The sequence below is a fragment of the Anastrepha obliqua genome, chromosome 4 (genome assembly GCF_027943255.1).
Source record: "Anastrepha obliqua isolate idAnaObli1 chromosome 4, idAnaObli1_1.0, whole genome shotgun sequence".
NCBI lineage: Eukaryota > Metazoa > Arthropoda > Insecta > Diptera > Tephritidae > Anastrepha > Anastrepha obliqua.
This window is the reverse complement of record NC_072895.1, coordinates 85,778,043-85,805,643: the sequence shown is the minus strand read 5'-3', so window position 1 is coordinate 85,805,643 and position 27,601 is coordinate 85,778,043. Positions and strand designations below refer to the sequence as shown.

The 27,601-nt window shown below is 38.9% G+C and overlaps 1 protein-coding gene across 1 annotated transcript in view; it reads right to left on the bottom strand.

Annotated features, from left to right (window-relative positions):
• Positions 1-27,601, bottom strand: part of LOC129244257 (uncharacterized) — a 153,337-nt gene that overhangs the window by 53,874 nt on the left and 71,862 nt on the right. Inside the window, exon 3 of the mRNA XM_054881874.1 lies at positions 16,253-17,153. Within this exon, the coding sequence (XP_054737849.1) occupies positions 16,253-17,153 (901 nt within the window). The remainder of the gene's footprint in view (positions 1-16,252; positions 17,154-27,601) is intronic.

The following is a 27,601-nucleotide window of genomic DNA, read 5'->3' as shown; positions in this document are numbered from 1 at the left end:
CATATGTCGGTAGACACAATAGCCTGATGCTAATATGGATCCCGGGACACGTGGGTCTCGCGGGTAACGAGACCTCTGACTCCTTAGCTAGGAGCTGCTCTGAGGTCAATTTCTTTGGCCCGGAGCTCGTTCTGCCACTCTCTTCTGCAGCCATCAAGCCCACGGTTAGCAAACAGGTTACTCTAACCCACAAGCGAGCTTTGGCAGGCTGAGAAAGGCTGCATATGGACTAAACTGATGTTACCTGTCATGTCCGACCGACTGTCGCAATCCTCCTGTCATTAAGCAGAAGGGACTGCAGACAGCTGGTTGGACTGATGACGGGCCACTTTCTGTGGGCAAAGCATATGGAAAAGGTAGGCATCTCAGACAGTGCACAGAGGATAAGAGGACGGACCTCGTATTGTGCAAAAGACTGAAGCTCAATTGATTGGACCTTATCAGTATGGCTTTAGACTTGGAAAATCCTCAGTTGGACAGATATTCACAATACGACAAGTCTTGGAAAAGACCTATAGAAGGAGAATCGATACATACCATCTTTTCGGCGATTTTATCGCGGCATTCGACAGCACACAAAGGAGTTGATTATATGCCGCAATGTCAGAATTGACTATCTCCGCAAACCGCTCTTCGGCTGTGCCGTTATGCCAGCAAGCGCCGTCAGAATTGTGAAGAACCTCTCCGAACCATTTGATACCAAATGAGGTTTCGGACAAGGCGACTCGCTGGTGTCTGATGTTGGAAAAGATCGTGCGAGCCGCAGAACTTAATCGCTCAGGCACAATTTTTTATAAGAGCGTGCAATGGCTGGCATATGACGATGAAATTGACATCATCGACCTTAACAACCGTGCTGTTAGTTCTGCCTTTTGCAAACTGGATAAAGAAGTGAACGAGGACAAGACGAAGTGACCTCTTGTCATCAAATAAACAACCGTCAACCACGCCACTGTTGACAGTTTTGACTTTGAAGTAGTGAGAGACTTCGTTTATTAAGAAATCAGCATTAACACCGATAATAATGTCAGCCTTAAAATCCATCGGAGAATCTCTCCTGCCAACAGGTGATACTTTGGACTAAGTAGACAAAGGAGTAGTAAAATCCTCTTTCGACGAAAAAATACTAACACTTCATAAGCTTCTCATCTCGACAGGTCCGATTGTACCGCGCAAAAACTTGGAACGCGACCACATTCGCTGATGTGTCCCTTGGAGTGTTTCACAGAAAGATTCTGCAGAAGATTTTTGGGCTTTGACACATTGGCGACTGCCAGTATCGTAGGCGATGGAACAATGAGCTAAATGAGCTTTACGGCGACATAGACATGGTGCAACGAATAAAGATCCGGCTCCGCTGACTAGTTCATGTCATCCGAATGAGTACAAACGCTCCGGCTCTGAAAGAATTCGCTGCGGTATCAGCTGGTGGTAGTAGAGGAAGAAGGGAGGCCCTTTCGGATGGAGAAGAACTTAGCTTCACTTGGTGTGTCCAACTAGCGCTGATTAGTACGAGAAACAAACGACTGGCGCGCTTTGTTAATCGCGACCAAATCATTTAAGCAGATATCGCGCCAATCAAGAAGAAGACGAAACAGTGTCGAAAGGTTATGATGTTTTCTCTTTTCTAACGAGTCCTTATAAAAGATAAGAGCTGAATTACGATTTTTGTAAAATGCTGTCATTTACTACAGTTAAACTATAATTATAAAATTACAGCCTGAGTATTTTTGTGGAGAGAATTTAAATAAATGTAATCATAGCATCACTAATGTGAACGAAACAAAAAGTTCTAAGGAAAAGTTGCATAAATTATTAAATCAAGCTACGCAATCTTCCTCACGTCGAAAAACTTATAGTGTATTGGACGTGCTTATATGTACTTGAAACGGAAATACCACCTTGATCACCTTGAATAACCGCCAGGTGAAGCTTTAAATCAAATCATTTAAGTTCTGTTTTGATTTTTTGTTAGGTTACCACATCTGTAATTAACATTCCTACTAGCATTTTATCGTCATTGCCATTTGTAAAAGTTACACCGTTTTGAATAAATCTACCTCTGCACGTGTTTTCGATTTTGACTGTTCTAAAAATGGATTTTAATTTTCAACAACGAATCTATATTGAATTTTGCATTCTAAAGTGGATTCAATAGAGTGAAAACCTTAGAAATGCTGAGAAACTGTTTTTCGGTAACGTGCCATACGAGTGGCATGAACGTTTCAGAAGATATCGTGAATGTAGTGGCAGCCGTCGACATCGAAAACTGATGCCAATCAATAACCATCAGAGAGCTATAGAGCTGGCAGAAGACTTGATCATTGCTTACGGACAGAATTTGTGGGAAAACAACTCATGGATTTTGCACCATAATAACATACCGTCGCACAGTGCCATCATTATCCGTGAATTTTTGATCAAGAACGAAACGATACCATGCAACAGCCATCGAATTCACCTAATATGGCTCCATACGTTCTTTTTCGCTTTGATCGAGTCAGAAAACCACTACGAGAAACGCGTTTTATCAGCCGAAAGGAAGACGATTCTGATGGTACGGGGTCCGGCACTCGAAGTGTAACCATTTAAAAAGGTCAAAAGTTCAGTTTGGAAAATTACTTTTATTCAATTCAAAGTAAAAAACGTGTGAATTAAGAACCAATTTACTTTTGCTCGATATGACCACTTTTTGCCTTGACTATAGTCTTGAGACTTCTGGACCGTCTCAACCGTCTCTTAATCGCAAGCTGCCCGAATGTGTAGGTATTTTGGCTCACTCGCGGACAATGGCTTTTCTCAGCGCCTCGAAACTTGTGAATCTTTTAGTTCGGACCTTGCTCTCCGAAATGGCCCAAAGAGAATAAGCCATCGGATTCGCGTCTGGTAAATTTGAGAGTCATTGTGTGGGCGTTATTATGTTCGGTTCACCTGCGCTTTGTGAGACGGTGCCGAGTACTGTTGAAACGTCCATGGTCTGTCATCGAAATGTTTGTCTGCCCACGTCTTCAAAGCACTCTCCAGAATATTTTCTTGATAATATTTCACATTTACTTTGACGCCAAGCTCGATCAAAACGATTGGAGAGCACCCAGCTGCGGGTATAGCCAGCCAAACCGTTACCTGTGGCGGGTGCTGTCTCCTGGTGGTCAATCAATGACTCAAATTCTTGTATGAACGGTCGATCAAATGAACCCTATGGTATCATGCGCCTTTTCGATTTTGTAAGGCTTGACTTTACTATCGTTTTTCAGTATGCGGCGGATGCTATGGTCAGATATTTTCAGTTCTTTCGCCATTTGATTGGCACTTCGTCGGGGATTTCGCTCAAGTCGCTTCTTCACTTTTTGAACCATTTCATGTGACGTTGCAGTCTTTTGATGATCACCTCCATGACATTTCGCGATGCTACCTGGATTTACTTTAAGGTGCTCGAGCTCATGAACAATCGCTGGTTGTGATTTTCCAGCCAAATATATTACAATACTATCACGTACGAAAAAAATTACTGATTTTCCTTTTTCGGGTTTACTTTCGACCAAATGCTTCCGCGCGCTTGTTAACAATACTCTGGGCTGTTATTTAGTCAAATAACAGACAATTGATGGCAGTATTTTGAAGGCGATAATATCACTTTTGAGGAATAAACTGGCATTTTGTATTTTCTGAATATATTCTGAGAACTTTTTGATCAAGGGGGTGATTTTTTGGTAGATCTGCCGATAAGTGCTAAGACAGGAATATATGTTCAGGATAAACTACTACAAAAAGAACAACAAATATGTTGAGGTCAAGAACCATTGAAACCATAAAGGGAATATTAGTGATTATGTTTTTTGTTTTTAATATGACTTTAGTTATACACCAAACTTGTTGACTTTTATATTTTTTTTAATTTTCGCTTAATGTTTTTTCTCTATAAATTCTTCCTTTCAGAGGTACCCTGTATTTGCATTCCTATTTGTGATATAGGTAACTCGGAATTGCATGACTTTCTATGTACAATTTAAAAAAATTATTCCTCTAATATTGGCCTGCACTAATAAATATGTATGTGCTTATGGTAGTTAAGTTTAAATGCTTTGTTATTGTTTTGTTTTTTACTCTTACTCAGAAAAAATTTTTCTCAGGGGAATCCCTCAACGAATATCGGGACCACTTTCACAGTATCCCGAAATCCCATAAACAAAATTTTCCGCTAATATTGGCATCCCTAATGTGTACATACATATATAGTATATCGTACATTCAAATATATTACATGTATGGACAGTGATGTTGTGTTTCAAAAACTTTGTTCTGCGACGACAGCGAATCTGTACTATTTTTAACTAAGCAATGACAGGCTGTCATCTATGTGAGATCATAAAACAAATCTCTACCTCAAACGTTCAAGCAATGTGTGTATGTATGTACTACTCCTCATTGCCTATTGAAGAAGGCAGTAGGAGCAGGCGGGTAGCGTTGACGTGCGCAATGGCTAGATGCCACCTAAAATACTTTTACTAGAGAACTGTGCGTGCGAGTGCAGCTGCTGGATCGGTGATGATCGCAGCTCGTTACTGGCTATATCGTTTGAAGCAAAACACACAAATTCATATATATATATATATATATATATATATATATATATATATATATGTATATGTATATGTATATGTATGTATGTATGTATGTATGTATGCATGTATATGTATGTATGTATGTATGTTCATAATTGCTAGTACATTTACATTTTCTTTTCTTTGGTAGTCGGACAGACATCAGCACTTTCAAGATGCATGCAAATGCTATAGTCAGTATCGCTCGGAATTCATATTGACCGTGTGGCAAGCAAGTAGCAAGTTCAAGTACAAGTGTAGTGCACATCCCACGCCCGCGCTGCTTACCGCGTTCCGTGCCAATAGTGAGATATAGGCTTCTCTTTGAAGACCCATAAATCGATTTGTTATTTTTATTATATGTAATATTTTTAAAGTTTGCATATGTGTTTGTGTATATGTGTGTATTATTACTACTTTATTTACTTTTAGTTATCTATTGCCGTATGTTGTATATATGATTGTACGTAGGCGACTTTTGTTTATGGCCACGTGCCCCGGAACCTCGATATGCATTGCCGGAAGTCGCTTTTAGCCGCAATGAACAAGGTGGCGCAAACTCAATCATTCAATCTTGTTTTTGTATAACTATTTTTTTTACTAAATCGAAAAACATGATTTTGAGTGATGGAAATCTGCATTTGAACCTTTGCGCGCCCCATTGCTTGTCTGTCTGTATACTGCAGCTGTTTAGTTCACAAGTGCTAAATATAATTAACGTACGCCGTCATTTGCAAAAATTATAAATCTTCTTCTTTTTCTCCACCTTGCGTTTAGTTTGTAACCAAACTAAAGGGTGATCAGATTGGAGGCCATTTTTCCAATAGCGTGTTTTTGACAGTTCTCGCATGACTACTGTCAAACTAAATATATAATTTTTTTCAATATTCATTGACATTTCATCATAGACAGACTTACGCTTCAACAACGTTTACAAATCGTGCAATTGTATTACGAAAATCGACGCTCGGTGAGGAGTGTTCATCGCGCGCTCAGGCCAACTTATGATGCACGTAACCGTTCCGCAATGAGGCCCATTTTTGATGTAATGGCTACATCAATAAGCAAAATTGCGGTATTTGGGCTGAAGAGCAGCCCGAAATTATTCAAGAACAGCCATTACATCCATTGAAAACAATCGTTTGGTGCGGCCTATGGCCTGGAGGAATTATCGGCCCATATTTCTTCAAAGACGAGCCTGGCGCCAACGTAACAGTGAATGGCGAACGCTATCGCTCAGAAAATCATGCCGGAAATTGAAGCCCATGATCTCCACAACACACAACATTTGGTTTCAACAAGACGGTGCTACTTGTCATATAGCCCGTAAAACAATGGATCTACTTCGTCGTCGTTTCGGTGAACAATTTACCTCTCATCTCGGGCCAGTGTATTGGCCACCAAGATCGTCTGATATCACACCTTTAGACTTTTATGTAAAGTCTAAATGCTTTGTGGATAAACCAGCTTTGATTGAGGCATTAGAAGTCAACATTACCAAAGTTATTCATGAGTCCTCCAGCGAGTCATTCGAAATTGCTGTTTACGGATGGGCGAAGTAGTGGAATCTTAGTGGATGTAACGATTTTTCTGAACTCGAAGGTATTCTTTTCCACAAATGTGACAAATTTCTTTGTTGACAAATCCATCCAGTGCGAGATGAGCTACATCACTAAAGAGGATTTTATAATATGATGTTCTTGAAGATGACCCATTTTAGATTAGATTAGATTCAATTTGAATTTTGCACTTCGACCTCATGGAATTGTGTGCCCTCTACTCATCATAGTACCTTATCCAAACCCAGTTCCTTTATTAAACTTAAGATAGAGCTGGGAATTCAGAGTGCGTAGGTTCGAATCTCGGTGAAACACCAAAATTAAGAAAAACATTTTTCTAATAGCGGTCGCCCCTCGGGAGGCAATGGCAAACCTCCGAGTGTATTTCTGCCATGAAAAAGCTCCTCATAAAAATATCTGTCGTTCGGAGTCGGCTTGAAACTGTAGGTCCCTCCATTTGTGGAACAACATCAATATGCACACCACAAATAGGAGGAGCTCGGCCAAACACCCAAAGGGTGTACGCGCCACTTATATATATATTATATATATATTCTCAGTTCATGCTTTGGGAGGACTATGAGTTTTCTAAACGTTTTTCGATTGTACCCCCCAAATAAAGATTTCGCCTGGTGTAGCCCCATAGTTTGGTGCCAGCTAGCCTCCCTCAATCTTAGCTCTTTACTCCTGAGCTTCTCCTTGATGGTGTGTGGTCTTACTATATAGTAAGGACGGGCTCATAATGAGACCGAGCTTCTCTTGTCAATGCATCCGCTACTTCGTTCCCAGTGTACCCCTGTGTCCTGGGACCCAAATTAGTCGGATGCGTTTGTGCGTTCCTAACAAATTCAGTTTCTCGACACACTCAAGGACCAGTGAGGACTTAACCTCACAGGATTACAGTGTCTTGAGTGAGGCCTAAATGTCGAACAGAATAGCAATTCGCTCATTCCAGATAATCCAGTCATTTTTATGGCACGCTAGTAAACTAACCCTGTCTAGTGCAATGAACCTCACCCAACCCTCAGATGTCACTTTTGAAAGGTTGTCTCAAAATTCAACTTAAACGCTAAAAATGCCACGTGGCCAGTCGAAACGAAAAATGTATAAGGGTAAATTTCGTTGGTTTGTATTGAAAAAATTGTCTACAATAAATTTTTTTTTGTCAGGACAACTTGCAAGTACAGCACTCAGGCACAATTAAGTCCATTGTACTGCACTCAGAATCCCTTTTAATTTTCTTTAAATCTACCCGTCCTCCGAAGAAATCTTAACACATCAGTGCCAAAGACCTCAAGCCTGATTCGAGCGAAGGCGGGGCAGACCCACAGGAAGTGGTCCGCCGTCTCATGACAGGAGGATTTGCGACTTTGACAGATAACAGCAGTTTAGGCCATCTGCAGCCTCTCTACCTGCCATGCTCGCTTGTGGGTTGTAGTAATCCATTTGCTAGCTGTGGCTTTGATGGCTGTAGAAGGGAGTGGCAGAACGAGCTCTGAGGCCAAGGAAGTTGGCCATCAAAGCCACGGCTAGCAAATGGATTACTACAACCCACAATCGGATTACTACAAAACACTTTACACTCATGGGCAATGAAATAGGTGTGTAACCCCGTTGCAACTTTGTGACACGCTTTGTTGCAAAAGACATGAAAATTCTGAAAATTTTCATTATAATTTCAAACCAATCAAATTGATATTTTAATTTTAATTATAATTTCTAGAACAACTTTTGGTATGCAGTTTTAAAGCTCATCCAATTTTAGTATAAAGTGACAGTTGCAGGTAGCGTCAAAATACTGTTCATTTTAATTTGTTTTGTTTAATTTTGACCCTTTAAGAAATTTTTACTTGAACAAACCAAAATTTTTAAGTACCCCATTTCGCACGTTCATTTAATGATTCCACTCAGAATATATCAGAAGATTTGCTGATATGATCACTATTAGCGACTGATCAGTCGCAGTTGATCTTTCACTCTCACTTTGCTGGCTGATGTAACTGATCGCCGATCGTTTCCAGTGTCTCGAGAGTAATTAAAAATGATAAATTACTATCTGTCACAGCGGCGTCAATGTCAATAGTGGCAAATGGCAAGGAAAGTTGCACCTACATACATACATGCATGGGAAAAGTATATTTATATTAAAATATTTCTCTCTATTCCTCTTTCTTTACATTTCTTGATTTTTGTTTCTTTACAACTAAAACAAAAAACCCCCAGACACATTTGTCATTTGTCAAGTGAGATCTTATGTAATCTCCGTACCCACTGTCTATGACGACAGACGAACATACATATTAATTAAGGAAATGGCAAACGTAGCTTTGCAAATGTCACAGCTCCACATAAATGCTACGTTAATTAACTTTAAAAAGGAAATAAATCAGTAATAAAAACTGGGATCGATTAAAGTGCAAAAACAAATGACAAAAAATGTGCAAAAAGCGCAAAAAACGAGTAACTGGGATAAGATATATAAACAGCAAAAAATTGAGCTGCTCGCGCGCCATTCGAGTATAAGCGGCAATTGAACAAGAAAGAGAGAGCTAAAGACAGCGCAAAAGCTTTCCATAATTGTCACAATTGTCATTCTGTGTAATGAAATATAATATTTACTTGCCATTTACGACGAAAGGTTAAAAGGCGCTTTGCTTTTGTGGAGCAAAAAAGAATACAACAACACAACACCGACACAGAGAGACATATTGACGACGACGACGACGATGACGATGACTACAAAGCAGAGTCCCCAAGTTGTTTGATGGCAACGAAAGTATTATTAATTTTTAATAAATGAACAAACAAAAAGGCAAAAAATGTTCATGATTATCATCAGCGCCGACGCTTTACGCGCACACACTCACACTTACGCGAACACTTGCTCACTCACACACACACCTCCGCCTCCGTCACCCGAATAGGTACAGCTAAATTGCAAGATCGCTATATTTCGGGCGATTACTATTAACCACAGAATAACAAAACGAACGATGACTTCATTTTCAATTTATAAACAAACATTTCAACTAAACGCTGACTTAATCGTCGCGGACAAAACAACCGCAATGTAAATAGAAAACAGCGACAGAACGCAAGAGAATGCAGGCAAAGCACGTAAGGAAAAAAATTAAATAAAAGAAAAGAAAAATTTATTAACAAAAACCACAAAAAACAAAAGAAACAAAAAAAAAATAAAATAAAACTAAGAAACAATATTCATCGACGTCGCATATGGCGAGTGTTTAGGAACATTTTGGGGGTGTGGGATAAGCATAAAGCAAAATATGAAATTACCCTGTTCATACAACTGACTTATGACAATAATTCAATTAAAAAACAAACATGAATTTAAAAAAGTTAACATATCGTAAAATCGCATGCGCTCAGTTGATGGACGCAATCGTAATAACGGCGTTGTGCGCCGTCTTTGGGACACCTCAACATGAATCGACACTGAGTTACTATGCATTTAAGATATAAAAATGCATGTAGAGGGTGATACATTTAGAGTTTGGAATTTTATTTAAATCGGCTATAAATAAGAGACGCATAAATATTTTTGATAACAAATCTTTTTATTATCAAATCAAATGACTCACAAGGCCCGTTTAACAGTAGCCCATTGCGTCAACCCAATTTTTCGATATATTTATGCGACTTTCGGCATTTATCTCATCAATGGCCACTCTGGTTACGTGTTTTGACACTTAAAAGTTTTGATACAACTTCTAAGCGTACAATTGAGATGACCGTTTCGGCTGATTACTACATTTTCGAACGTTTATTTTTCTAGCAAAAGCAACCCTCTTCGGAAATGTCTCACCATAAACTAAAGTTTAAGTGCCTTGCGACCGATATTTTAGCTATCAAAGTCAAAAAGCGCGTTAGCTAAAACTACAAAAACTAAATGAACCACCCTATATGTGTATGCATATAATACACATACTTTACCATATGCAAAATTTTAGCAAATATACACTCTGCCAAGTAAATTCCGAGATGCCGTTTCAATTAATAGTTATTTTCGATAATGGCTCAAAAGGGACACACTCACACTATTCGAAGAGATACCAGGATGGGTCGTAGACAAACAAACGAATCGCATTCGCAATAAACTGTTTTTCATTTAGAACTCTCTGGTCCAGATGGGCAGGCAGGCAGCATCGAGTTCTTTTGACTTTACCCATTCATTAAGCCGATCTGCGATGCTCTCGTAAGAAGTGAACTGCACTCCAATAAGGGTTGACTGTATTGATCGGAATAGATGGTAATCCGAAGGTACAATGTCTGGGCAATACGGCAAGTGGGGCAAGATTTCCCAATTCAGTCCATCTAAATATTTCTGGGCCGATTTAGCAACGTGTGGTTGTCATGCAGCAAATTTTTTCATGTCTACCGTCTCATCCCGGCCGCTTTTCTTTGAGAGCTCGATTCAAACGCCTTAGCTGCAGTCGCTAACGATCGCCAGTGATGGTTTCAGATGGTTTAAGGAGTTCCTAATAGATGACATCCTTGTGATCCCATCAGATGCACAACATAATCTTTGAAGCATGCATTTTTCTTCTCTGTGGATGGACCTGGTTCACCTGGTAGGCAGGCTCCAAAATTTTCGCCGCTTAGGGTTATCATAATAGATCCATTTTGCGCCGCCAGTGACGATGCGATGCAGAAAACCTTTTGTTTTCTGCCGTTCAAGAAGGATCTCACACGTCACTAAACGTCTCTCGATGTCCCTCTCCTTCAATTGATGTGGCACCCAGTTACCTGCTTTCTGTCAACATCCAACTATTTAGACATATCCCCAAGGGTTCGACATGCGTCTTCATCCAATAATTGTTATAGTTGAGTATTTTCGATTAGTGGTATGCGAGATTCTTTCACAAGCTTGACCCATGATAAGTGGCATATTTGTCAGAAAAGTCTTGCGGTATTTTTATTGAATTTTCAATTGTTTATAAAATTGGTTATAATAATGCGATTTAAGTCAAATATGCGCCGTTTTTTTCGATGACGAGTTCCCAACGATATGCCAACTTCATAATGCCCCTCTTATAGAAGCTCGCTTCCCTATTGTCAAAAAACTCGGAGAGCCAATTTTCACAGGACTCTCTTGCGGACAACTTCCGACTACCGAGCTCGTTCGCCATGGACAGAAATAGGTGGTAATCACTTGGTGCGAGATCCGGACTATACGGTGGATGCAAAAGAACCTCCCATCCGAGCTCCCGGATCTTCTGGCGCGTCACCAAAGATGTGTGTGGCCTGGCGTTGTCCTGATGGAAGACAATTCGGCCTCTGTTGATCAAAGATGGCCTCTTCTGCATGAGTGCTCCATTCAAGCGGTCCAGTTGTTGGCAGTACAGGGTCCGAATTGAGCGTTTGGCCATAGGGGAGCAGCTCATAGTGGATGATTCCCTGCCAATCCCACCAAACACACAGAAGAACCTTCCTGGCCGTCAATCCAGGCTTGGCCACCGTCTGGGCAGCTTCACCGCTTTTCGACCACGACCGTTTGCGCTTCACGTTGTCGTAAGTGACCCACTTTTCATCGCCAGTCACCATCCGCTTCAAAAACGGGTCGAATTTGTTGCGATTCAGAAGCGATTCGCATGCATCCATACGGGCAAAAATGTTTTTTTGCGTCAAGTCGTGTGGCACCCATACATCGAGCTTCTTTTTGAATCCAAGCTTCTTCAAATGGTTTATAACGGTTTGATGACTCATGCCCAGCTCTTGGCCGATGCTACGGCTGCTACTATGCCAGTCTCTTTCGATCAATTCAGCGATTTTATCGCAATTTTTGACGACAGACCTTCCGGACCGTGGCGCATCTTCGATCACCAGAACGAAAACGTTGAAACCATCGTTGTGCGGTGGAAATGGAAACTGTATCGGGTCCTTAAACTGCACAAATTTTATTGGCAGCATGAGATGCATTTTTGCCTTTATTTTGCTCCATGTTTGCGACGCTATAACTCACGAACGACTAAAAGCAAACAACAATTAATCAAACACGTGTTAGCACGTGAAAAGAGCTTTCCAAAAAGCTCTAGCGTGAACCGATGCGACCAATACAACTAGAACTACGCGCTTGCAAAGACAAGCTTGCGGAAATACCGCAAGACTTTTCTGACAACCTTATATAAGCGGCATATCAACCTACTAAAATATCTATAACGTAATTGAGCCAAAAAAAGTTTTCTGTAGTAGCAGTCGCACCTCGGCAGATAATCACGAATTTCCGTGGAATGCTGCTGAAGTGACAGTTTTTGGCCAAATATAAATCCGGTTGAATGCGGCAACGTAGAACCAACTATCTTGGGATTATATCGACAGGTCGCGCGATTGTTTGGTTGTGATTGAGTTGGAAAAGATTAATGCTGACGCGTTTATGGTTACAATACCCCATAGAAATCGAACTCCTCATCCCATAAATAGCAAACAATTTTGCAATTACTTGTAGAGTATGGCTTCTGGAATTTAGTGACTGAAGAAGAGGCAGAGCAAATGAGGAGAACTCCATTATCTTATGTATCGATGGTGACAAAATGGACAGGGACGTAGTAGAGGCAGGGATGTTTTTCGAAGTATTAATTTTCGTTTTATTAGGCCATACTGCACTGCGACCTCCGATATGGTATATTAAGCTAGCCTATAGCTGAAGGCAACTAATAACATTGAGCACTTCCTCGGTCTTTTTGATCCATATTACCAATGTAACCTGAGTCACACCACCCACTAGAGGAGTGAGTGTTTTTTATCTTGCCAGAGCTACACATTCGCAGAAGATGTGATCTGATGATTCATCCCCAAGCTCACACAGACAAAAAACGCTTTATTCTACTAATCCTAGTTTGTTAACGAAGACTATAATGGATAACTTAGAGTATTAGGTATTGAGTATTGTTTGACTTCCCTCTCGATTGTATCGGAATACTTCGATATTAGGCTAATTTGGGTTCTCGGTCACAGCAGCATAGAGGGAAACTGCTGGGCCGATGCGCTGTCTAGACAAGGGACCATTGAGACGGATTCATCGCAATATGAGAGGATCGGAGATCCCTTGAGAACCTCTGGTCTGCTACTGGAAAGATAGGTCTCGCATCCACTCAACGAGTGCTGGGTTAGTGCACAAGCTCGCGAAATTCTTCTGGCCACGGGTAGATCGGGGGCGCTCAATCGAATTTCTAAGGCTAACAAACCAGCAGTTTTCGAATTTGGTAAATATCCTTACCGGACATTGTCCGTTAGGTCTCCATGCCATGCAGCTTGGGATTGCTTCAAGACCTTTCCGCAGCTGCTGCCTGGAGAACGAGGTGGATTAATCTAAGTACCTTCTTCTCAGCTGCCCTGCTCTCATCGGGCAAAGTATTAAACATCTGAGCTCTCACTTTTTCGCTACACCTCGCTACATTCGCTGGTGAAATTCATCAGTAGCTTGAAGCGGATAATAAAAACGTAAATTGCCACTGTTGGTCTTCATCCCCTTATCTAAGCCCTTCTTCTTTTTTTCCACCTGTCCCCTCCACCTCCCCCTGCATGGTAGCACAATGGACAAATTTAAAATTTTTGTCACTTCGGACTAACAACAACGACTAAAATTTGCTTTCCATATAAGGCTCTGTATTGTATGTGAACCAGAGGCTTAGGAAACTTGAGGAAAGCAAGTGAATAGTTCTTCACAATCTCTGCAGATGTACTATCGTAACGCACAATAGATATCAGACACTAGGCAACTCTCAAAGCAAAATCTACTAAAAGAGAAATACCTTTGGAGCGAACAGTCCATACCAGAGAGTTCAGCAGTAGGCACATCAAGATGCTCCTTAAGAGCATAAGTGCTGCGCTGTTGAGAGAGTTATTGGGAACTTATTTAACAGAATATAATTTACATACATTGTTATGTGCTTATGTTGAATATATATTGCATTTTTGATTTTGTTTCCTTTTTAGCTTTGAATATTTTCATATGCTGGTTTTTCGATTTTTGTTTTGTTTGCAATTTTATTTTGGTTGCATGACAAATTTGTCACAGTTTCTGCGTATGCAAATCTCTGCGCTGCAGTGCATGAAATTGTCGACGTTTTAGGCGAAACAAATTTCAATAGTTGATTTTTGTCTAAGATCTGCAAAACCTGTAATTCAACATTTCAAATTCATTTGTTGTGGAAAATTGGGCAGGGGCAAATACATAATAATATTAATATTTAGAGCATGGACTAGTGGACACTGATCAAAAGTTCGTTGAATATTTTATTGAATTTTAGAAAAATTCAACTTAAGGCCAGCTTCTCTCGGAAATATTAAAGCTTATTGCTAAAACACGGGCGAGTTATGTGAGAGGTGAAAAAATGCTCCCAGATATATGCAATACTTGCCCACATGAAAGACTCTAGAAAAGCCTCAAACTGAACTGGTGATTATAACAAAGTATCTTCAAATAAAATACTAGTCCGAAAACCGGCTCTCACTGTTAGACTAAGCACTGGGACAACAGTACCATAAAGAGGAGTGAAGAAGAGTGACTGGTTTATAATATCACTTTAACGTTTTAAGACTAAAGCGAAGAAGACTTGGAGTCTATTGAAAATGTAAATTGAAGAAACATAGGAGGCAAATTTAACTGTATTCTACAGGGTTACCAGATATCAGTGACCAATTGTTATGTTTCAGCGGCCAATTGTTATGTTTCAGTTTATAGCTTACCAATTACATCCAGCAACCAAAATTTTCATAAAAGTTTGATATTTCGTCATGAATCGTTTTCACGAAACTCCAGCTCAGTTTTAAATACGCCATGTGAATTTCGTCACAAAATCGTTCGTCATCCCGGCTTCAAAGGACAAGCAATTCGTCGAATCGGGGAAAAGTTTGAGTGTGAGACACTCTTTTGGATCTGAAGCCACCAATTAGACATAGATTAGTGCGAAGTGAGGAAAACATAGTCGCCGTAATGGCCAATATCGAAGAAGACACAGAAAGCCAATGCGGCGCAGATCAGCCATTTTGGCAATCGCTGGAAAGTCAACTCAGCTTATTTTAAAAGTATATTTGGACCTACTCTCATACAAGTTTGTGCTAATACAAGAACTGAAGCTGGACGACTACAGACAATGCCGTGAGTTCGCTAGCGCTGACCGTAGGTTAGGATTTTGGCTAAAATTTCAGCTTCTCAGACGAGGCTCACTTGTGGCTCTACGGCTATATCGACAAGCAAAATTGCGTTCTCACGACAGGTGGTTCTACGTTACCGCGACGACTCGAATTTACATATATCCGGCCAAGAACTGTCCAAGCTGTGATCCCACCAATAATCACACATCCCGTACAAACGACGCTAAGCTCGAAGTTTTGAAGGATAAATTTGATGACTCGGTCATCTCATTTGATGACGGGTTCATCTATTGGTCGATGCGATCACGCGACTTGAAAAATATTGATTATTTTCTCTGAAACTGCGTCAAGTCTTTAGTTTACGCAAACAAGCCAGCCACTTTGGACGAGCTCGAGGCTAACATTCAAGTGATATTGCTGGAATCACGCCGCAAACATTGGGGCGAGTCATCAAAAATTAGACCGACCATTGTCAAGCACCGACCGAAACACTGCGAACGAAGCTCAGGTGGCTATTTGGATTGTGTGATATTCTCTACATAATAGCATGAATGTACCATCACAATAATAAGAAGTTATAAGAAACTTGGTGGCCGCCGTAGCCGAAGGGATTGGTGCGTGACTACCATTCAGAAGTGCACCGGTTTGAAAACACAGTTACGCAACACTAATTGATAGAAAAAATTGGCGGTCGCCTCTCCGCAGATAATGACAAACCTCCGAGTGTATTTCTGCCATGAAAAAGCTGCTCATTAGAAACCGTTCGGAGATGGTGTAAAACTGCAGATCCCTCTATACGAGGAGGACAATGGTCACCCTATAGCTAACTTTATAACAAGAAATGCCATGATCTAAGCATCTACAAGACTCGGCTCTTTATAGCATAATGAATGTAGAGGGTGATTATTAAACGGTACACTCCAGGTTCTTACATGTGTAAATTTTAAGTGAAATTTGATACTTTCAAACACTCACCTTCATGCCATAACCATTTTCGTCCTTACGCACGGTCAACGTCAAATATTGGAAGTGTTTCGGTGATTCTGGTATCGGAGAGATTTGCATTTGCGTGCGTCGAGCAGAGGCCATATTAACGCTTCCTCGCTGATTACCCGCACCGGGTACATTCACACCACCTCCACCACCACCGCCACCGCCACCGCCACCACCGACGACGTTCGAACCATTGGCACTTAGGCCTCCACCAAGTGGCATACTACCACCACCCATCACTGCGAGTCCACCAACACTACCAACGGTCGGTGTGCTTGCGAAGCCAACATTATTATTGCCACCGCTGGACACCAAAATTGTTGGTGTTGTTGGCGTTACAGGTGAAATACCAGCACCAAATATAGCTAATGGCGTTTGCGGTGTCTTTAGTGTTGGTGTAACGTTGCCACCACCATTCATATGTTTCAATTTGCTTTGCTGATAGTTGGCCGGCAGTGGAGGTGTTTGTGGCGGTATTGGTGAGTATGCGGTACTGCCACTAACCGCCGCTTGTGAATAATTAATTGCACTACCAAAATTACTATTGTTATTGTTGTTTAAACGATTATTACTACCGCTAGTCGCCAACGCACCACTACCGCTGGCACTACTTGAGGCGAGTGAAGGTGAACGCGGAATTTTCGATTTCGATTTGTTTTTCTTTGAGTTCTTCACTTTGTTTTGTTTAGGTGGCGGCAGTTCGGGTGGTAAATCCGTTGTGATTGTGTCCGGGCGATTGTTATTGCTTGAGATGTGTAATAGTGGTTGTTGTTGCTGCTGTATTTCTGTTGTTGTGGTTGCAATTTGTGGATTAATATTTGATTCGTCTGGTAATTCCTGAACCTCGTCATACTCATGCTCATCGATACCAAAATCAATTAATCTGAAAGCAAGCAAAGACGAAAAAAAAAAAATAGTTAGAAATTCATGAAATAAAAGTGAACGCAAGGTGGGGTAAAATTAATCACCCTATTGGAAGATTTATACAATAATTTTTCGAAATGGCGCCGTACGTCAAACATATTTGACACTTGTGAACCAGACAGCGCGAAACTTCACAATAAAACTTTCTATCCCTCAAAACCATTTTTATTTTTTTATTTAGTAAAAACGTTATTGAAAAATAAACTTGCAAAAGCTGTAAACATATTTATTTAAGAGTTAAAAATTTGTAAACAAAAAAAAACATAGATCTAAAAGTGCAAATATCCGCGTGAAATCTAGATGGTGCCCCCTTCTTGGAGCGCTATGAATCCCTTATAAAAAGAAATGAAAGTTCTAAGTAGCAAAAACCAGCAGAAAATAACCTGCAAACTCTTTTTACTACTCTACTTCATAGATTTTGTTAGAAGGTAATTTAATGAGGTTAAAGTGCCCTTCAAGCTGGTATACCTCCTGTTAAAAATGTTCAAGAATTTGTGAGCAAAACGAAAACGGTTTAGTTACACTACGCGAGAAAAATGGGACGAAAAAAAAACTAAAGTGCGTAGCAGCAATTATGAAAGAATTTGGAAGAACTGTAGAATAAGGACGAGCTGTAGAGCATATTGGACCATCTGCCGGTTTGTTCCTAAACATCACAATTTTTTCAAGGAAGTGGTCCTAATTTCGTCTCAAGTTGATCTTAATTATTTGAAGAAAACTTTAATAAAACAAAAATGCATTTACCATTATAATTTTCTTTAAGAGTCTATAACAAAATTCAATGGTACATATTTCTGTGAAACATTTTGAACCAATATTGCCTACCTGTGTGGATAATTTTGATACCTAATGTTTTACACCAGCAAAATATTAAGTTTCTAGGGTCGTTAGAGGTTTGAAATGTTCCATAAAATTATTTGGCAGAAAATTTCAGACAAAAACAGTTCCCACAGAACTTCTTCCTCGCTTAAGCACTTTTACATAAAACTTCTTATTCACTGTTTAGCTGGACGGAAGAAATTTATTTTGGATGGACTTGTGCAGTTTTCCTTTTTGGATTTGTTTCGTCCAAGAATCAACAGTCATATCAACCTATCACGCTCTCAGTCAACATTCTCCAAAACACTCGTAGTCGATCTCACCCAGAAACCATTTTCACAACGAATTACGGCCCACCTTATGCTTAGGACCAATCCCACCCTTACGAGGGCGGTTCAATAAGTACCCCGCGTTTGATGACGGTCAGCGTTCCTGAGGAAAGTTGGTGTTAGCCTCGTGAGCTGCCATCTATAAAGCGGTGGCAAAACAAATTTCAGACTGATTGATATTTCAGTTTGGATCTGGCAGCTATTAGAGTTAGACGTATTTTGTGATATCCGCCAAGATAGAAAAGGAACTGCATTGAACGGTAATTCGGTAACGGAAAAAATAGAAGCAGATAAAAGCAAAGTTGGATGCTGTCTATGGGCACGATTCGCCATCTATGACCACAGTTATTAGTTCAACGAATTTAAACGTGGGCGAATATCCGCTTTTGATGAGGAGCAACCAGGACGCCCGGCAGATGTGGTTACCGAGGTAATCATTCAAGAAGTTAACGGCATGGTTCTCACTGATCTACGAACGAAAGTGCGCGAAGTCACAGAGGCCGTAGGCGTTATTGGACCGCTTTCACAAAAAATTGAAGGAGACACGGCTGTATTTGGCGAAAAAGGTGCTGTTTCAACACGATAACGCACCAGCAAATTCATCCGGAGTTGTCGCCGCCAAACTGCATGAATTGCGTAATGAATTCCTGCTGCACCCCCGTATTCACCCGATCTGACCCCCTGTGACTTTTTCTTGTTCCCTAATATGAAGAAATGGCTTCCGTGAAAAATATTTAGTTCGAACAAGGAAGTCATCACCGAGACAGAGGCGAATTTTTCACATGCCATCAGGGGTCGTATTTGAAAAGAGATAGAAAGCAAAATAAGCCCGGCAAACACTGTTTTCGCAGTTTCACGGATGGCTCCAGGACCGAGCACGGTTCTGGTTCCGTCTCTTGTGTCTACGTGGAATCCAGCGGCACAAAACTACACTTTTCTCTGGGATTGTACGCATTTGTGTTTCAAGCGGAGGAGTATAATGTGCCCGAAGCAATGAAATTTGTTATGGAAAACAGGTAGAGAGGCAGATCTGTACGTGTCTGTTGCGACAAAAAAGCGGTAATGGGATTAGACAGCCCTCCATCCACTTAAAGGGTAGTTGAGTCCTGTAAATCCGTGGGTATCGCGGGCAACTACTTCTTTGGGCTCGTGCAGTACAATGGACTTAAAGTTGTCTGAGTGATGTACTTTCTAGTTGTCCCAATGATAAAAAAAGGAACAGACGGAGTTATAAAATTGGATTAAAAAAAAATCGGCGAAGAGGTTAACGCTTCTTTAGCGGAATTCACAGGCAGATGGAATACTTGAACGAATTCAAAAAGTGTTCATCATCTTTTCTCATCTCTGAAGTGTTTGCGTCCGCATCTTAAATCATAAAGCGTTGGAAGTATTACACCATTAACTGTCCATTACTACTCCAAATAAGTTTATTTTAATATTTCAAGAAGTCTTATACTTCTAATTCTGCACTTCTAAGAAATTTTGTAGAATTTTATTTCGTTCCAAATTCTTCTGCTATTAATTTTTCTTTATTAATACCTAATTTTAAACGTTTAGTAAATGCAGAGCTAAAGTAATTTATAATTTTATTTTCCCCAACTAATATGTAAGAAATTTTATATACACATTCTAGAACTAAGTACACAAATAAAATAAAAATAAAACTAAGACATAAATGGAAGTAACATACCAGCAAAGCATTGCATCATCCATGTGAGTTCACCTACATGCATGCATTCACCTACACCTTTTTACGTGCCTAATAGCTTTGCAAATACAACCAATTAAACGTTTACAATACAATATCGAATTATAAATTTCTATGTTTGTATGTATGTAAGAAGCAACAAAAAAAATATGAATAAAACTGTTACAATTCGCCATTGAACAATCTCTAATCTGATGAGTAGTACTAATTTTTTAATTGACTGTAATTTATTTTTAAATTTTCAATAGTGTCTCAGTGCGACCGCAAATCAAAACATTAATTAATGTACGAGTAAAAGTAGATATTTAGAAATTTAGCATGGTGGGAAATAACATTTATTATGCAGGGGATAACGTTTTTTATGAACAAAAGGTCTGACAACATTGTTATGATATAAAAACCACGATGTACAGAATACAGAGGTGCGGCCACCGTTAACCGGCTCTCAGTGAATTTGAGAGAATCACCTGATTGGCTGATGTAACAGCGGTCATGGCGCGGTTTGTTTACGAAAAGCTAAGATTGTGTTGATGATATACAAAAACAAAAACAAACATAGTCTCCACTCAAGAATGATAGAAACAAGATTGCGCCCATCAGAGAGCGTAACTTCGCATTTGCTGAGTTGTGCAGTGTTGCCAACCATTTACTTTTCGCAATAAATTTAGTGCATTCTTGTACCCACAATGCGAAAAATTTTAAGTTTGGTGTTTGTTTCTTTTTTTTAATTTAAAGCTACCGAAACTGTTACTTAAAAAAGCCGTATTATTAAACTTATTAAACAAAAGAATGTTAAAAAAGGTCACTCTGACAAGATTTTAGTGCTAATGAGAATATTTTTGGTTTTTATAAAATCTGATATTTTAAAAGTGAAAATTTAATTTTTTACTCCTTTTAAGGTTATGTTAGAATATTAAATCTTCTTCTCTCAACTCTTCTTAAGATTGAAAACCTTTTTACACATTTTAAAAAGCGCTTGAATTTACTGAATGCGAATTAAAACCATAGTGGTGTAATCATTTCATTCGGTTCTCAATCCCTAGTGGGGCATAGGGCATCAAGAGGTGTATTCATAGTAAAAATAAGCAACAAAATGCCAGAAAATACTGAAGAAACCATCACGACATGTTTACAAAAAGAGTACCTTATTTTGTTACACAACCTGAAATATAGCATAAAAGTCGTTATCTTAACAAAAAACTCATAAATTAAATTGTACGTAACCACACACATTTCAAAGACAATTTGTCACGCATATAAAGGTCTTTAAGTAATTCAATAAAAATGTTGTGTTTTATTTTCTTTAAATGGGCATTTTAGTGTGTTTTTATGTCCAAAACTAGGCAACACTGCAGTAGCGAGAAAGAGATTTAACTACTGAAAGGAGAAGAACACCAACAATAACCGCAATCGGGCAATCGGGTCCGGCAATGCGACCAGATATTAAAAAAAAGTCAAGCTAAATAAAACTGAGTGAATTATTAAACTAATTTTTGAAAAATGTATATTTTACAAAATTAAAAACAGTACACTTTAGTTAGAACAGGCTAGAAAAATGTCATGAAAAAAGAACTAAAACGCCGAGACTAAATAACAAACAAAAATGCTAAATCAAGTTACGAAAGAGGTTACACTGGCCATACTGGTAGTAACGGTACCTCGAAAGGCGCACTCTCATTATTTTTTCCATCATGGTCTCCACTCATGTTGCTTTGCCGTCTGAACAAGGACTGATTGGACGAGTATGGGATTACGTGTGAAATAAGCAGAGCAGAATTCTGCTGCCGATAGCCTGGTGACGTAGCAGTCAAATTTATTCTCACGTTTTTGCTTCGGAAGAATTGTCAAAAATTACCGATATTTAAGAACCACTTGCAACTAATGTGGCTACGAAAAGGTTTAAAATTCTTGCAAATGACGTAGTACGTCAATCATATTTGACACTTGCGAATTAGACAGCTGAAGTATACAGACAAGCAATGGAGCGCGGATGGTCAAAATAAAGCTTACCAACACTCGGAATCATTAATTTTGCGCCACCTTGAACTGAAATCGAATGAATTTTATTGTCCATGAGTTCACCGCTATTATTTTCTTCCCATCGTCTGGCTATTTTTAACTGTCTGGCTATTTGTTAGGTCGTAATGCAAAAATTTGGAAAAATAGTACAATGCCAGCATGAATGCCATCATTCGCTATTCTTTAGACTTTTGTTACTTTTGTTTTTATTGTTAGTTCATTGGGCATTTTAGTTTTGCCATTGCCTGCCGAAAGGCGACCGCTGTTAGAAAAACCGTTTTCATTTGGTGTTTCATGCACGGATATTCGATATGTTATATATTTATAAAAGATGCCGCAAAATTAATCACCATATCGGAAGATTTGATTTCACAAACAATGACAAATGAAAATATATGAGAGACAAACAATAGACAAGCAATAGTGCGCATAAAGGTCTAAATAAAGGTCTCAAAATCACGTTTTTTTAGTAACAAAGTCATTCAAAAACAATAATGGATGATTGATTTTGTGCCACCTCGTATGTTTAATTTAATACACCATGGTAATAATAAATATTCTTAACACATTGCCGCCCGGTAATATTTTGCTGAAGTTTACTAGAAGACCGGTGATTTTAAACTTGAAAATTAGTTTGGGAGGCGTGGAATAAAAATAATATTCATAAAAATATTATGAAAGTCTTCCGCAAAACTGTGTTCCTAATCCATAACGAAAGTATACAACTTTAAAACAAAATTACTAATTACTATGACGCGGCCGCCGTAGCTGAATGGGTTGGTGCGTGACTACCATTCGCAATTCACAGAGAGAACGTCGGTTCGAATCTCGGTGAAACACCAAAATTAAGAAAAACATTTTTCTAATAGCGGTAGCCCCTCGGCAGGCAATGGCAAACCTCCTCATAAAAATATCTGCCGTTCGGAGTCGGCTTAAAACTGTAGGTCCCTCCATTTGTGAAACAACATCAAGACGCACACCACAAACTGAAGGAGGAGCTCGGCCAAACACCCAAAAAGTGTACGCGCCAATTATATATATATATGATTATTTAAACACTTGAATGGATCACTCCGAAATAAAAACCGAATAGAAAACTTACTTAGAAACCCAATGGATAACGTTCAATTGCCGTTAGAACGAAAACAATCAATGAATTGTTTATTGTTATTGAATCATGGTGATAAGCAAGAAGAGAAATATCGGTTCCAGTCGTCAACAAATGTCTAATAAAAACAAGAAATCTCGTTCCCGGTCACCAACGAATGTCTAATGAAAACGAGAAATCTCGTTCCCGGGCGTCAATGTGTTAAAATTGCTACAGATTTATTTATATGAAAATATTGAAAATATAAGAATATTGAAACAAACGCACTTGGCAAAATATTTGCCCATCTCTTTCAAATTCTTTATATGGAGGTCTCACTGTCTACATACTATGCACTTGTGTGCATATGTATGTATATGTACGTAAATTTTGCGCTAATAAGTTGAGACGTCACCACTTTTGGTGCCACACTTGCATTCATCTGCCACGCTTAGCGTTTATCTCATAATTTGCTCGTAAATGATGGGCCAGCAGACTACTAATAAGTGTGCATGCAGACTACTAATACGTTTACTTGTGCGAGTGTTCACATGCATACATAATAATTTGCTACTTTCTTCCTTTTCCGCTAATTTTACTAATGTGGGAACTTTGTCATTTCGCCCATCAGCGCTGAATTGCCTCATTGCCTCGACTTTTGCCGCTTAATTAATCCAATTGATTATGAATGGTTTGATGGGCACAATCTTTTCCGGATTTAGACAGCAGTCATGGCGAGTACTGAAGGGTTGGCATTTTTTTTTTTCGCACACAACTTTTTACAGTTGCTGTGTTTTTGTTAATTGGTCAATGCGTGTATGTACAAATGTATGTGGAAATTATCTATAACGAACACATATTTTGTTTTGATAACTTATCAGTTAGGGTAGCAGCAGCACAGCTGTTAAAACAAAATCTTGTAGGTAGGAAAAAGTTCAAATTTATTTTGTATCGTAGAGATTGTGCGGAGAGATAACTGCGTTCGTTTAGTTCAGTGCGTGTGGGTGAGCTGTTTTTGGCGTTTGGTTTGTTCGCGCAAATTGTCTACCAGAAATAGCAGCAAGTATAGAAAAGTCGACTCGGATTTCCGATTACGTACAAGTATCGGGACGAAAATATTTCACTAGAAATCGAAAATATTTCCAAAGGTTTGTTTGATGTTCGCATGACCCTTAGGTAATTTTTGAATATTGCAAAATTTATAAATTTAAAAGTTTTTTAAATGCGCTATCCCGGCGAAAGAAGAAATGGAGAGTAACCTTCGAAGATACTGCATTTTTGTTTTTGGATTTTTAGACAAAACGAAATGGGGTAGCGACATAACCTCAAATATAAGACAAAATAGCGCTTTTTCACATTTTATTCAAAAACTTGGACACTTGAGCACTCAGGGCCATTATGACACTTCATTCTTATTAATCGACGCGTATGCTCCAATAGAAACTAAGAAAAAAATTATTAGTTATTATACCTTTTTGGAAAATTCGTTACATTTTTCAGTTTTTCTTTGATAAAGGCGAAAATGCAAGCCAGGCTGCTGATATTGTGAATGGCGCTTATGAGCCCGCTACTGTAACAACTAATTACATGCAATTTTGGTTTCGTCGATTCCGTTCAGGCATTTTTGATGTTAAAGAAAATATCGAAAATGTCGATCAAATCACAGGAATAATCGAAGTTCACCGGCATGCTAGTAGCCGTAACATCGCCCAGGGGCTAAAGATCAACCATAAAATAGTTTTAAACCAAATATTTTACGCAAAAATAATGGATTCCTTTTTCCCAGCCTAATATAAAATATACATACCTGTAGATATTACATACAGTCAGTCAAACAATTTTGGCACAGCGATTTTTGTACAATATTTACATTTTTTTCACACTACCTTTTCTTTTCATTAATTTTGTATCTTAATATTGAATTGGAGACTTTTAGATATGCAAATTCAACCTTTCTAACTCTCTAACGCCCCTGTAAAGGGCGAATTCAAAATAGTATAACGTGATAACGTCTTATAATTCGTGTCGTTACCTTGCTCATTGTCGTTACCTTGAATGAACTGCAAGCGAAAGCGCGGAACGAACGACAAAGCAAACAAAGCAAACGAACGGCAACGTTCGACATCTTGCTCTCTCCTACTTAAGTGAGCGTATATATGTATGTATATGCGCATATGTACATATATAAATTCATGTATTTGTATTTGCATATGCCTTCTTATTGATTATTATTAATTTGATTTACTTGAAGAATTTAAAATAAAAGCAAGTTTGTTAATAATACCTGTTGTCTTAATGTTATTATTATTAATTTTTTTATTATATATGAAGGAAAAAATGTATGGTAATATTTACCACATACCTTATAAGATATGTTGTATACTAATATATGTATATAAACATGCATATACATATACAATTTCGCGCAATTTTCAAAAAGAACACGTTTCAGGCACGAACGTTTTCAGCATAAAAAAACCTTCAAGAAACACCCATAGCCATTTTAGAAACTGTACCTCGCAGGACTGTGAAATATATCCGATACATTTTGGTACATAAACTTTATTTTTACTTAATTGTAAAATGTGAAAAATTGATGGGTGATATAACTTTTTAATAATTTTTTTCGTAATCAGGACACCAAATTACAAAGTAATTAGTTAAAAATATCGAACACGTCTTTTGGTTGTTGGCCTGTGTTATTATTCCCATCAGCTATCAAACCTGATATTGCACCTTGTGATTATCACCTTTTCTGTGGACTTCAATCCCACAAGAACTACTCCTCAAAAGAAGCTATAAAAAGGGATATCGACGCGTATTTTGGCGCCAAGGACAAACAATTTTTTGAGCAGGGAATTAAAAATTTGTCTAAGCGTTGGGAAGACATTGTAAATAATGAAGGAAAATATGTTATTGATTAATAAATACTTCAAATATCTTTTTTATTAATTTTAAAACCACCTTTAAAAAACGCACGAACATATGGACTGACCTGATACTTCAAAAAAACTGCATACCAGAAAAATAAATCTTAAATTATGAGTAAAAATTTAGAAATTTTATTGAAAATTTGATAAAAAGTTATTGTTTTAACGATAAAAAGTTGGCATGAAAACATTGCGAATATTGTAAAAACAAAACTCACTGTGTCAAAGCTTTTTTTACTCACTGTATATGTTTGCTTTTTTTATAAGATCCAAGTACCTAAAATTATGTTGGGTCCAAGACACATTTACAAGGTAGCAGCAGTAGAGCAACAATAACAAGGGTGCGTATTTTGTTGTTGCTTGAATGCTCTAGACAACAGCAAATACAAGATGAACTTCTTCTACCTCGCCATGGTCCCTTAGTTGTGGTCGGCTCACCTCGTACACATTAAAAGGTTGTGCCCCTCCCATTTATGGAATGGAATTTCTCACAAATTGGTAGCCTCTGATGTGTTTATTGCTTATTTTTTCCAGTTTTGTTACGCCCGAAGCGCAGCATTCTCATGTCCGCCACTTGGATAATTTGCCCGGCTTAGCGGACAGCGGCCAGTCGGACCAGTTTCATAACTTTTCCCCTTTAGTTTCATAGGCATCTTTTTGTCACACAGAACTCTTGACATTGCACGTCAACTTTGCCAGCCAATATGAACTTTTTGGAATTTCTTTCAGCTTATGCGTAAGCCATTTAATTCCAAAACTTCAATCCATTGTGACAATTTTTTTTATAAAGCACCCGCAACCTCAGATAACAGCGCGACATCATCGATATACAGCGACGTCCAAGGTATCACGCCTTGCCCTGGCGTGTTAGTAGGTCCATAACCAAGTTGAAAATAAGGGGCTGAGGGCCGAGCCTTCATGTACTCCTACCTTTACCGAAAATTTCTCAGATACACCGCGGGGACATTGAAATTGCGATGTTGCCTGTTCATACATATCCGTCACCACCTTTTCACTATTCTCTGGATATGCTTTTCCCTTAGTGGCTTCCACACTAGATCTCTTGGAACTCGATCGAAAAAAATCGTCAGAATTAAAAAATTTCGGAAAATAATATGACATACCTAGCCTGTACATAGCCTAGAGAGCCTAAACGCCATTTAATATAGCTGCAATGTGTATTTATGATTTCATTCGTCCAACATTTCAACTCTACGGCATTCATGAATCCTATGGTACTCGAGTATATGTATATGATGTGTTTGCAAAACCTTCATGAGCTCAACTCTGTGCGGGATTTGGTAGCTAATAAGACTTACAACTTCCTCGAGATGGTTTTCAAGTGAATTGTCAGTTACTGTATTTACTAAGCAAGCCCAGCCAGAAGATTGTAGCTCTGCGTTGAGCGCCCCAAAAATGCATACAAAATGCGGAGTAGTAGCAGAGCAACAGAAGCGAGAGCAGTAGCGGTAGCTGTAGTACACATGAATAATTTCCCAAGTAGCGCTCCGGCCG